We start from the raw sequence: 12892 nt of genomic DNA, 5'->3' as shown, positions 1-12892 counted from the left end.
TCAGTGCCCGATCTCACTAATGCTCTTGTGACTGAATGGAAGCATGTCCCCGCAGCAAGGTTCCAACATCTAGTGGAAAGCTTTCCCAGAAGAGTGGAGGCAATTATAGCAGCAAAGGGGGGACCGACTTCATATTAATGCCCACAATTTTGGAATGAGAAGTTTGACGAGCAGGTGTCCACATACTTTTGGCCATGTAGTGTATAACTACAGTGGTTATATGTCACCATTTTGACATATTCTAGTAGTTCCCATACTCCACTCACAGAGGCCAAGAGGCCATCTCCTCTCCTGCGCCACTCCTATCGGTCAAACAGGTGTTCTATTCAGTGACCAGACTGACTTTTGACCTCCCTCAGGTACATCCACTACGTGTTTGACCTTGGCAATGGGCCTAACGTCATCAAGGGTAACAGCGACCGGGCTCTCCATGACAACCAGTGGCACAATGTGGTCATCACCCGTGACAACAGCAACATCCACACGCTGAAGGTGGACGCCAAGGCAACCAGCCAGGTGGTCAATGGAGCCAAAAACCTCGACCTGAAAGGTAGAGTATATAGCAGAGGTGGTTCAGTGAACCATGTGGGATGACTAAAATTGCTTGAGACCTGAATACCCATGTCCTAGAGCCAATGCTTGGGCTTTAGCTCAATGGGCTATTGTGGTTTTGAGTCGCACACGTCCACCCTGGTTGGTTATGTAGAATTTTTACAATTAATTATCGTAAAACACTCTTTAAAAACAATGTATTTGCAAATAACAGCTTAAACAGGACTGTAAAACAAAGCATTACCAGGACTGTAAAATAAAAGACTTAGTGATAAAGATCGACTCTGTCAGTACATGTCAGTGTCCTCTCTCCTCCTCCCTCCAGGTGACCTGTTTATTGCTGGACTGGGCGCTGGTATGTACAATAACCTGCCCAAGCTGGTGGCGTCCCGGGACGGCTTCCAAGGCTGCCTGGCCTCTGTGGACCTCAACGGCCGCCTCCCGGATCTCCTCCAAGACGCGCTGTTCCGCAGTGGGCAGATCGAGCGAGGATGCGAAGGTACACCCTCCCTCAAAACCATGTCCGACTCGGACTTCAGCTCAAACTCAAACTACAACCCAAACTACAACCCCAGAAACAACCAAAACTTCAACGACAGCTCAGGGAGCCCATTCTTCCTCCTTAACTCCAACAGTAGCTCCACCTCCCTTGTACCTTACGCTCCCTCGTCCATCCTACTAACACTGCTGGTCACCTCACTCACCACCCAGACAGCCCTCTGTTAGTTAGAGCAGGGCTGGACATTTACAACCACCACCAAATGCCATTGTTACAGTAGGTACAGTAGATGTTGACCCTAACCAATGGTGAAGGGTCAGTATTAATTCATCCTAATGTATAAGGTCAGGGTTTGAATTTGGGAAATTATAGATATGTGGTGATGGGTAACTTCAACCTCGAGGACCAGACCTAGCTCGTATCGGCCACATTGGTCGCACAATGATGATGTCACATCAGCACAGCTCAAAGCAGCATTACAGTAACATTAGTAAACATTAGCACAAGCACAACCATGTGCTCCATTGTTGATTTTGTTGTTTTGAGATGTTTCCCTTTTTTATTGGTGTTTTAGGAGCTCGTCATGATTGATAATTACAGTCATGTTTCAGAATGACAAAAAATACATATAAAGAAAAAAACTTGTGTAGAAGTGTTTCTGTACATACAGCACAAGGAGCTACCGGTATGTTGATTATGTCCGTTTTGTATACAACACTTTTGATTGTGTGGGCATGTAAGTGTTATGTAATCAGTTACTATTGTATTCTGTATAATAAGTCCTTATCATACATAGCTAAGATTGACTATTTGTTGATTTAACGCACTATACTGTACAACCCAAATTTACATACAGTTTGTACAAATATTCAGATTAGAAATGTAATCGGCTATTCTTGTCCAAGCAACAATACAACTATAGAGAATAGTATGAATAAGAATTGTAATATCTCTATGGAGCCATATGAAAACCCCAGATATGATACAACAGCTTGTATGCAATGTGCGCACAAAACTAAAATGCCAAAAGTTTCAGTTTGTTTAGCGTTTATATTAAATATCCCATGCATATCAACTAGCCGAAGACGGCCAATTGAAATATTTTTGCACTAGCATCACATTTCATTCAAATTCAGAATTATTGCTGCAAATACTCTATGCTCTTTTGATTATTCTTAAAATATAATTTTTCGTTAATATAGTTTTTGGTCAGTGGGCAAGTTTCCTGAGTCATACGATTTTGCATGTGAATCACTTTGTTTTCTGAACATTTATTTTCCTTTTTCTTTTGCGTGAGTGTTTTTAATTTCAGTCTATCTGTTGTGTATCTGTTCTTCTTGTTTCTTTTTTGTTCATTTGAAAAGACCATATCAGAGAGCTACATAATGGTGCAGTATATACCTAATATACCTTTAACATTATGACTATTGTACAGGATATCTATAACTCAATATTTATATCCCCATAAGTCTTCCTCTCATTACAAGTCTGAATGTTACTTTGGGAGATACAGTATACACCGTGATGAATGTGTGAAATATCTGTTTATTTATTTTTCACAATAAAAGCTCATAAATCATATTTATTTGGTCTTCTGTTGTATCACATCCATGACATTTCTTCTTTGTTGTAATTTGTTTGTCTGTGAGTGGTTATGAGAATGTGTGCGCGTGTATTTGCATCTCTGTGTGTATTTTCACTTATTCTTTTGCTAAACCATTGTCATGTAATGAACTTTCCTGTCAAGAATAATGGCAGGGTAGTCAGTTGTGTTTTGGAGCACATAGTTCTACAGCAGACGGAACAGCATGATCCAAAAAAATATGATTTTATGAACAGTGTTGTAGGCACACAAAAAAAATTAGTTCAGAAATTCAAGGTGAAAATTCTGTAGTTCAAAAAGTTTCAAGTTCAACAAAAATGAACCAAAGTAGCCAAATTACTAGCAACCTGATGGCAGGCAAAACACCCAAACACTGCAAAACTGCAGAAAGACTCGCAGCTGAGTCTATAGCAGGGATCATCAACTAGATTCAGCCGCCAGCCAATTTTTTTTATTGAGCGGATGGTGGTGGGGGGACATAATTGCTGTTAATTAATTTGTAGGCTTCAAATTGACCGCAAAAAGCCCAAACAGATATAATATTTAACATAATCATTTCAAACCTTGCTTACATTTGTATACGATGCATGGGAATACTTGGGAACAGATTTCAAAAATTCAAATCACTTGGAGCTGATTTCCTGGTGTTTTATGTCCAACAATAAAGAAACTCAGAAAACCTGGGTGGGGCAAATAAATCCACCCCCAAGCCAAATTCAGCATGCTGGCCACCAGTTAGAAACCCTGGTCTATAGCCTACCCGAGACGCTAAAACAACTTAACATTGTCTATACACAACCAACAACACTATCAGAATGAATTATCCCAAACAGTCTGTGGGAACTACACTGGGCCCAGTTTCCCATAAGTTCACCTTAGAACCTTCATAGGAGCATTGTTAAATATCCGAGCTGTTTCCCAAAACCATTCTTACTAAAGTTGTACTTCAAAACAAAATGTTCGTATTTACGGACTGCCTCAGACCACTTGCACAACAGCCAACGCCTCCATCACACTGACATTGTTTTTCGTTTCGGTACGTCAGAAGGACTTCGCAGAGGCAATTGCAGTGTGTTCTGTGTGCTGCATCAAACTGCGTGTGTAGACGGCTTGACAGAAATGGTAGCAGAAGGTGAATGTTTAACTTTCGTTGCACACATATCCAGATGATGATGCGTACATACCATTTTGTGCAATTGTGCAGTAGGTGTGATCGAGGCGTATGCGATGCCCTTTTGCGTCACTTCATACGCAGAAGACCTCCCTGCTAAACATCAAATCAAGCTGTTTATCTGTCTCTCTGTGGCCGGTGATATCTTCGGAATGAAGTTCACCACGCGGTTGCCAATGTCTTTGCTATTGTTACAAACAAGACAAGAATAAAAAATATGCTTAAAATTAAAACCCGTGATCACTGCATAAAAACATAGGGTAGTCCTATAGGTTAGGCTACGTAGTCCTATATAGTTCAGTCAATTGAGTTCTGTTTGTCTAATACAAGTATGAGTTTAGTACATTATTATATATTATTTCGTTTAGTACATTATATATTATATGGCCTTCCCTGTGGCTCAGTTGGTAGAGCATGGTGTTTGCAACGCCAAGGTTGTGGGTTCGATTCCCACGGTTCCCATGGGGGCCAGTATTAAAAAAAAAATCCATGAAAGGAAATGTATGCTTCACTACTGTAAGTCGCTCTGGATAAGAGCATCTGCTAAATGGCTAAAATGTAAAAATTATAGGGTAAGCCTAAGCATTATAATGCCCTGCCTCAATATTTGCAACTATAGATGGTAATCCTAGTATGAGTTGATCCGTCAGATCCTGTCAGTAGGTCTATAATGTAGGGTTTGAATGGAGAAAGCTTACCCAAGAGCGGCGCTGCCGTTCTTTTGATGCTCCAACAACACACTGAAAAGTCCGTACATGGTCGATCTGACGTCTGCATTGGCCGTGCAGCATTTACTGTGATATGGTCTCTGCAGAAGTCAGGGCATTCATACTTATTGCGCTTCATGGAGCAGCGCACAGCCGCTGTGGAGTGAGTTTGTTTATACAGGATCTCCCCACCCTCACCTATCGTCAACCATTCATGTCAATGAGGGCCAAATGGAGCCACTCCGCGTTGTTACAAAGTTTTTTTTTCTGCGCGGTGTCTTTGGAAAATATGCATCATTAAAACACTGGTAAAGCCTAAATTCCATCACTATGGGTAACTGGGTCCAGGTAAAGTAATGCATGATGAGATAGGCGTCTCTTATAATGCCCAAGATGAAGACCCAGAAGCATGGCGAGTTGACCGAAATGTTACAAACTAAACAGTGTTTTTTAATGTCAAATAAGCAACGTGATGACTTGGTTTAAGCATGCATGTAAAGAAGAACTGTTGCTAACACATACGATTGTGAGCTTTCATCAGAACATGAATAAATAGTCCGTTCTATCCGTGTTCCTTGGGACGTCCATGCCCCATTAAAGTTTACATTTTAAATGGATAAGATAAGGGTTAGGGTTAGGTAAGTTTAATGGTTAGTGTTAGGGTAGGGGTTATGGTTAGGGACTTCCCAAGGATCCTTGATAGCATTGACCATGAATAAATAGGCAATTTCAATTACAAACGAACAAACACAAATAGGCGCGAATCTGCTTTATTAGTTTAGGCTCCCCTATTCACAATTAATCACGAAACAATGTGACATTTTAATTATAATATTGTCATGCAGTTTTAATCAGGGATCAACAATGGACTTTTAGTTGGCTATGTTACATCATAGTCAGTAAGTCAACAAAGTTACAAATCGATTTGGGGTGCATCATAGTCCTAAACTTCGAATGTAAGGCATAGTTTATTGTAATTGAAGCAAACCCTCACTAGATGGGGCTAATTCCTCGACCATTGGGGTACCGAGCTGAAAGCTGAGAACTAGAGGCCTTGAAGAGCATTAGTGCCTAATTGTCCAATGCAGCTCTCATTCATTCATGTTGGCAACAGTGCAGTTAAATTCAATCTGAAGGTAAACAAAATTAGTGTTAAACTGTATTTCATTGTTTCTGTGACTCACGTCATCCCTGAACCATCTTGTGTCGTTTGTCCTCATTCCTTCATTGTAAAACATATTCATACTAACCTTTGTGTTTTCATCACTCTTGAGCAGCAACGGTCCCATATGCTTTTAAGTATACACCTACAAAATGTTTAAAAATCCTAATTGGGTTTGATTAAATACCTTATTCATGTAAAATGAAAATATTGCTTTCGTCATATTCCTTTGCAGGTTTCCATGCAGATGTCTGTTTGTTATTTCCTGTTGTCATTTTCACTTGAATACGAATATTTTAATAACGTGTGTCTGAATTATGTGCAAAGACTAAACAGGTAAACATGTAGCTAAACCGATGGTGCAGTACCCTTCCAAATAGGCCTTCATTTGTTGATGTGACAATATACAATGTGTCTCAATAGGCCCAAAAATCTCCAATCCATAACCATCTTCACCTACATGTTTTCTCTGTACTGTTCCCATCTGTTTCATGTCTCCTTATAGTTTGGTTGTCATGGTAGTGTAGCCCTGACCCCTGACCCCTTCCTTAGAGAGGTTAAAGGGCATGTCTATGTTAGTAAAGCGCTTGCTTTATTAACCGACAGTCATTGGCCACCTACTAACCTTATTTTATCGTTTTTCACTTTCTGTTCTTTTCGCTAACAAAGTTGGTTTCACCAAAGCTGACCTACAAGGTAGAAGGTTCAAATTCCATTCTGAGCTTGGCCCAAAGATGCTGTGTGTAATGTTATGTGTCACCACTCACTAAAGAATAATGCCTTGGCTTAAAGATACTCTCAGCAAGATGACATCATCATATACAGCGGGGTGACTTCCTGTTTACAGAAATCAACAACAAAAACATTGTAATTTGCCAAGATTCCACATTTTGGCATGCCTCAAGGTAGAGCGCAATTAGGTAGAGTCAATAGCAGTCTTGGTTGATTTAAAGTCTGATGTCGTTGGTGGTAAAGCAAGAAGTCTCTCCGCTGTGTATGATGATGTCACCTTGCACAGTGTTCATTTAAGCACAATCCACTGCAAACATGGCCAGGTATTGAAAGCTTCTCTGTGGCTGGCTATGTGCTTGTTATAAAATGGTTCACTTCTGGAGAATGGTAGGTAGCGTTTGCTAGTGCTACGGCGTACCCTCACTTCACAGGCAGGCGGGCAGGCAGGGAGACAGACTAATGATTGCGATGGAGAGCTTTTGCATAAATAAAACATTAGCCGGCCTGTATAATTATGTCTGCAGATCTTGTTTTTCTGTATCGAGCCGTGTACTTGTTTTATGCTAATGTTGTTAGACGGAGAGCGTTGCTGTTCCCGCCTGTCTGGGCAGAGTCACAGAAGAATCCATTAAGTCTCGCACCGTGGGTCGCCACAAGCACGCACACACACACACACACACACACACACACACACACACACACACACACACACACACACACACACACACACACACACACACACACACACACGCATACACCAGAAAGGCAGACACGCATGTACACACACACGTACACACATGTACACACACGTACACAATACATACACACACACACACACACGTAACCACACACACACACATGCATACACCAGAAAGGCAGACACGCATGTACACACACACGTACACACACGTACACAATACATACACACACACACGTACACACACACACACACACACAATCCCCCTTCCGCCTCAGATGCTTTTAGTCCCAGAGTGTGGATGCTCCCTGATAGGCCAGTGTGATTAGCACACTAATTAAAGAAACGGTCACCTGCATTCAATCTGAGATTCCGACAGTCTGACAGCTAATTTCATTAGAATGCGACAGCAGCTTTTACATGCAATCGATGCAGGCTGGAGACTGTTGGTGTTTTAGAGACATTTGTACATATCAAAAAGTCCACTCCGAGGGGTTTTAGGCCGTATTTTGGGGAGAAAATGATTCCCACCCAGATGAAAAAATGTATCTACTGCTACAGCTGAGCAATATTAATATATGTTTCCCTTGAGAATGTGTTCAGGTTGATTAATAGAATATAGATTTAAACTGGGAAGCTGACTTGCCATAATGCTAACAATCATCACTTATGGCTTGTATTATTACTACTTATTTATGGATAGATTTATTTCAGGTTACTGAAAAAAATCGATCTCTTTAACTCATTTGTAGAAAAAAAACATGAAGTGAATCATTTTATCTTGCATAAATCTAAGTTCCGCTGCACTTTGCATTACACAATAAATGCACTTTTAGCCTATTATAATTTTGTTCTATTTCTACTACTTTTTTGTTTCATTATGGTCTTGCACAAGAAAATTGCACTTAAACCCAGTTTATTTGCAGTTATCTTTTTTTCACATGGTTTTCCGTTTCCGGTGGGAATATTGTCCCGATTCCCACTGAATTGGTTTTGCACTACTGCACAGTAGAGACTGCATTCCCTTTTAAATAAACGTGCAAAAACATGGGATGAGTCTGTAGAAGGTGGTGAGCCTCAAGTTCTCATTTGGGCTGCGTTTCATTCCACATAGATTGCATCCTCCGATATTCCCTCGCTCACTCCCTTCGACAGAACTGGATAGGGTCTGACCCGTTGTCTTGGTTTCCGTGAAGGGCAGTGGGCGAAGGCAGAGGGGAAGGGAACACCTTTCTGGAATGAAACACAGCCCTGGACTTATCTGGACACTTCCACACCAACATTTCTATAACAAAAACACATATCCTAGCTATGTGCACCACTTTGCTATAAAATGTTTTGTCTCTTATCTCGGATCTTCTTTCCTGTCCATGTTGTTCCCATGTGGTAACTCTTCCCCAGTGTCTCTGTACATCAGACTGGTTTGGGCTAGAGCAAGGAGCGGGAGGAGGGAGAATGGGAGAGCTTACACCCGGGTCGCACTTCATATTAACCTCTGGTGGCTCTAAAACTGTGTATTCACATGGGGCTGACATGAACAGGCACAATGGATTTACAGTGTACAGCTACATCTTGTTCCACATTATTTACGTATTGAATAAGGTTGTGGCTTGCACAATGTAAAAGCCTGGAAAATACACTAACAATTCCTCACATATAATCAAATAACATTGTTATAGTCATTGTAACTACTATTTAAGAACATGTACCTACACTGTGGACAGTGCCTGTGTACAGGTAGTACTTACCATGTAATAACACTGTTACAGAGCCACTCAATATGAGAGAACGGGACCCTAGTCAGTTTGTCTGAATCCGAATCTCTCATCAACCAGCCATGTTGAAAACACGTCCAGTACTCTGTTCAATGTCTGTGCACTAAAAGTCTTACTAAAACCTACTTGGAGGGAATGCCGTGTGGTTTTTCTTTTTCTTCAGTTTGGTGTACTTCTACGGTACTATAACGCCTTTGGAAGTAATGTAATGTACTGTTCCCTATACTAACCTGACTAGTGCATGGCCCACTGATGTGCACTGACACCTCTGCATGGCACCTGTTGGGGAGCTGTTGGCTAGTGCTCACACCTGTGCCTGGGTATCACATGGCTCTGCTCTGCCACCTGTAGGTCCTAGCACCACCTGCCAAGAGGACTCATGTGCCAACATGGGCGTCTGTATCCAGCAGTGGGAGAACTACACCTGCGACTGCTCCATGACCTCCTACACCGGCACTCAGTGCAATGATCGTGAGTGCTGTTCATCGTCTATCTATACACACAAATGCACAGAAACGCATGCATGTTAAACACACACACACACACACACACACACACACACACACACACACACACACACACACACACACACACACACACACTGTACATCAGTGGAGGCTGCTGAGCGGATGGAGGCACATAATAATGGCTGGAATGTGTTATTAGCTCCACTCCAGCCATTATTATGAGCCGTCCTCCCCTTAGCAGCCTCCACTGCTGTACACACACACACACACACACACACACACAGACACACACACACACACACACACACACACACACACACACACACACACACACACACACACACGAGACACAGACACACACACACACACATTTTGGAGAATCCTCTGAAGACGTCTAAAGGTAATCGCTGTTTCTTTCAATTCTGGGGTGTTTTCAGAGATTTCACAGCCACTAGTGGTGCTAGAGACAGTCCCTCATATTCTGACTTCAATCAAATCCCCATTGTAGTATTTACACAGTAATCAGAATTATTTAATGGAAACTAGTCCTACCCAAGAATGCCCTCTGTGTCAGGTAACCTATCAGGTGACCATAAGCTGACCGGGTACCTGGCCTTATAAACAAGCACACATAATAGCCATTTTCCCAAATAATATCCCCCAAAAGGTATGTTCGAGTGGGCAGTAACCTTATAAACAGATGTTGCATAAACATCAATTCTGATTGAATCCAGCCCCAATTCTTCTTAGAAAGTAGCGCACACTAAATGCCTAAGATGCAAATGTGAATACAAGTCCACCAGAGAGGCTTGGATCATTGAGCTTTACCTCGACATCGAGCTTCATAACGGGTGAGTCATTTACATTTCGTTGGCCTGCGCAAATCCATCGGTTTATCCATTAAATTACTCTCAAACATACACTAGACGAATCTCTGTTATAATGCAGTGCCAGAGGCCCCGTGGAGGCTGTGTGTTACTAAGTATAATATATTGTTGATGTTTGGTATTAGTCAAAGTATATCTTACTTAGATAGGGCATGGAAAAGGCCGTTTAGCTACAAGGTCATGTTGGAGTAACACTAAGTCACTGACTCTGTCTCTGATGTCTGTGTCCCTCTAATTAACAACTGACTCAAGTGACAGTAAGTCTCAAGGAGGTTAAATGGTATCTTTGGAAAGACGTGGGAAGAAGCCATGTGTAATCTTCAAGTGTTATTATTTGGTTTACTATACGGTGTGTGTTGTGTCTCTCTCCCTCACACACACACACACACACACACACACACACACACACACACACACACACACACACACACACCAGCGGTGAAAGTAGATTTAATTTCTTGTGTGTGTACGCTTCACCAAAACTTTCCCATTCCCATTTGAATCATAGATTTACGTATAGAATCCCTATTAATTCAACAGGATCTAAAGATTTGTCATTTAACTTTTATAATGTATTACCTTTTATTGTGGCGTAACATCAGTCATCATCAGTCATGTTTTTTTATCTGATTGTCAAACAAAGCACTTCAGAGGGCTACTTTATTAGACTACCCGCACATGTTCATCCACTCCATTGGAAAGAGACATCTGTTTCACAAAACACCAAAAAGTGTAATGATATTTGGCGATTGTCATTAGGCCAGAATGAATGCATCCGCGAGCGTCTCGGTGTCGCCCACTCATCTCTGTCCTGGCCAAAAGTTCCGTGTTCTCCTCCAACTACATTGCATTTTGGAGCTTAGGCTGTCCACCCTTTTTCATTAGCTCATTTGTCATGCCTCTGACATAAAGTCATGATAGATAATGGTGTGGTAGCCTACAGTTTTCTTTACATTTTGTTTTCATTACCATGTTTTACCGGTATGGCGTACCCCCCCCCCCCCCCCCCTATTTTGCTGGGATGCCGTGCCGGACCATACCGCCTTACTTTCACCCCTGACACACACACACACACACACACACACACACACACACACACACACACACACACACACACACACACACCTCACCCCCCTTACAACCTCAGTGAGCTATGTCCACAGTAAAGCAGAGAGATGGTTATAGGTGATTGGCCTTTCCCTTTGGTTCTGTAGTGCACACCAGCCAAGTTGACCTTCTTGTGATTTAAGACTGACAGGTGGAATTGTGCTCATTTGTTGTCTCTGTCCCCTCCCTCCATCCCTCCCTGCTTTCCTCTCTCCTCCCCCCTCCGCTTCTTTCCCTCTCTCCTCCCCCCTCCGCTTCTTTCCCTCTCTCCTCCCCCCTCCGCTTCTTTCCCTCTCTCCTCCCCCCTCTGCTTATTTCCCTCTCTCCTCCCCCCTCCACTTCTCCCCCCCCCCCCTTCATGACAAAGAGGTTTTGCCTTGTCGTATTTCCGCCAGCCGCTGTATTAAAAGTGCATTAGTGGAGATATGGAGTGACTTAATGAAATAATGCGAGGAGAGTAATGCATGTGTCAGGTCTGCCAGTCCGCACAAATATCTGTCTTTCCCGCCGCTCTCCGCTCTATCGGATAAGATGGGAAATTACCGGGAATGACAGGAAGAGACGTTTCCATGCTATTGTTGGGCACACATGCACGTACACACATACCACCCACCACACACACATGGTGTGCGCATGGGTGTATGTGTATGTGTGTTTTTGGCTGGGCTGAACCATTGATCTGAATGCCTCTGACAGTGACTAATGGGGGACTAGTGAGCTAATTAACTGTTCTTTCTTTCATAATACATCTCAAAATGCTCCCAATGATTTTGAGGCCTTTTTTTTTTTTTACTGCACAGCCACAATGTTTCACCACCAGGTGGCATTACAGTATCATCCTGTTAGAGGTAGGACTGGGAAACAGAACCAGGGAACAGAGTCCAGCTGGAGAGAAATCGAACAAGCTCCCCTCTCACCTCTCCCACAGGCTTAGAATTCCACTGGATTGACTGAAATTATTTCACATTTAGATTTTTTTTTTCTTATCTTACAAACAATGTTTTTTTTTCTCTTATCCTTTATGGATTTCATTTGTATATGTACTGCAAAGATTTCCTCAGAAAAGTAAGGTGAAATATTGAGTGATTTGTATTTTTATGTGAGAGAAATGCGTAAGCGATGGATAGGTGGCTGGCCGAAATCCAATGCTAACCTATTTACTTTCCCTTTATAATGAGCCCTTGGATTGAACATTCCAGTGGAGGATTAGCTAGCAGGTTTCTCCATTGGCTTTATTCTGTGGGCTATGGTTAATCTTGCTATTGTAGCGCTGCTGCTATTCTAAGAGGTGTGGGGTTTTAGACCTAGGGCCAGCTTATTTACCTTGGTTTGACCTGGAACCAGAGGTGTCGGGGTTACACACACACATACACACACACATACACACACGCACAAGGAGGCACGGATGCGCACTTGCACTCGCACCCGCACCCACACATTTTCTTTGTAAAAATCACAATACACATTTTATTTCAAGGACTCCTGTTCCTGGGCTGTTGTTGTGAGGGCTAGCCAAGGCCTCAGGCCCGTTGA

General features: G+C 42.3%; 1 protein-coding gene across 9 annotated transcripts in view; it reads left to right on the top strand.

Annotated features, from left to right (window-relative positions):
• The window catches only part of nrxn3a (neurexin 3a), a 430381-nt gene that overhangs the window by 152655 nt on the left and 264834 nt on the right, over positions 1-12892 (top strand). For 7 of the 9 annotated variants that reach the window (XM_082974861.1, XM_082974859.1, XM_082974856.1 and 4 more), the window contains 3 exons: positions 360-550; positions 878-1051; positions 9250-9369. In XM_082974861.1, coding sequence (XP_082830987.1) covers positions 360-550; positions 878-1051; positions 9250-9369 — 485 coding nt within the window. Of the gene's footprint in view, positions 1-359; positions 551-877; positions 1052-6363; positions 6391-9249; positions 9370-12892 lie in introns of all 9 variants that reach the window. The other 2 variants (XM_082974857.1, XM_082974853.1) reach the window with 1 other exon arrangement.

This window comes from Salmo salar, chromosome 01 (assembly GCF_965601325.2).
Source record: "Salmo salar chromosome 01, fSalSal1, whole genome shotgun sequence".
Taxonomy (NCBI): domain Eukaryota; kingdom Metazoa; phylum Chordata; class Actinopteri; order Salmoniformes; family Salmonidae; genus Salmo; species Salmo salar.
This window is presented reverse-complemented; position numbering and strand designations above follow the sequence as displayed.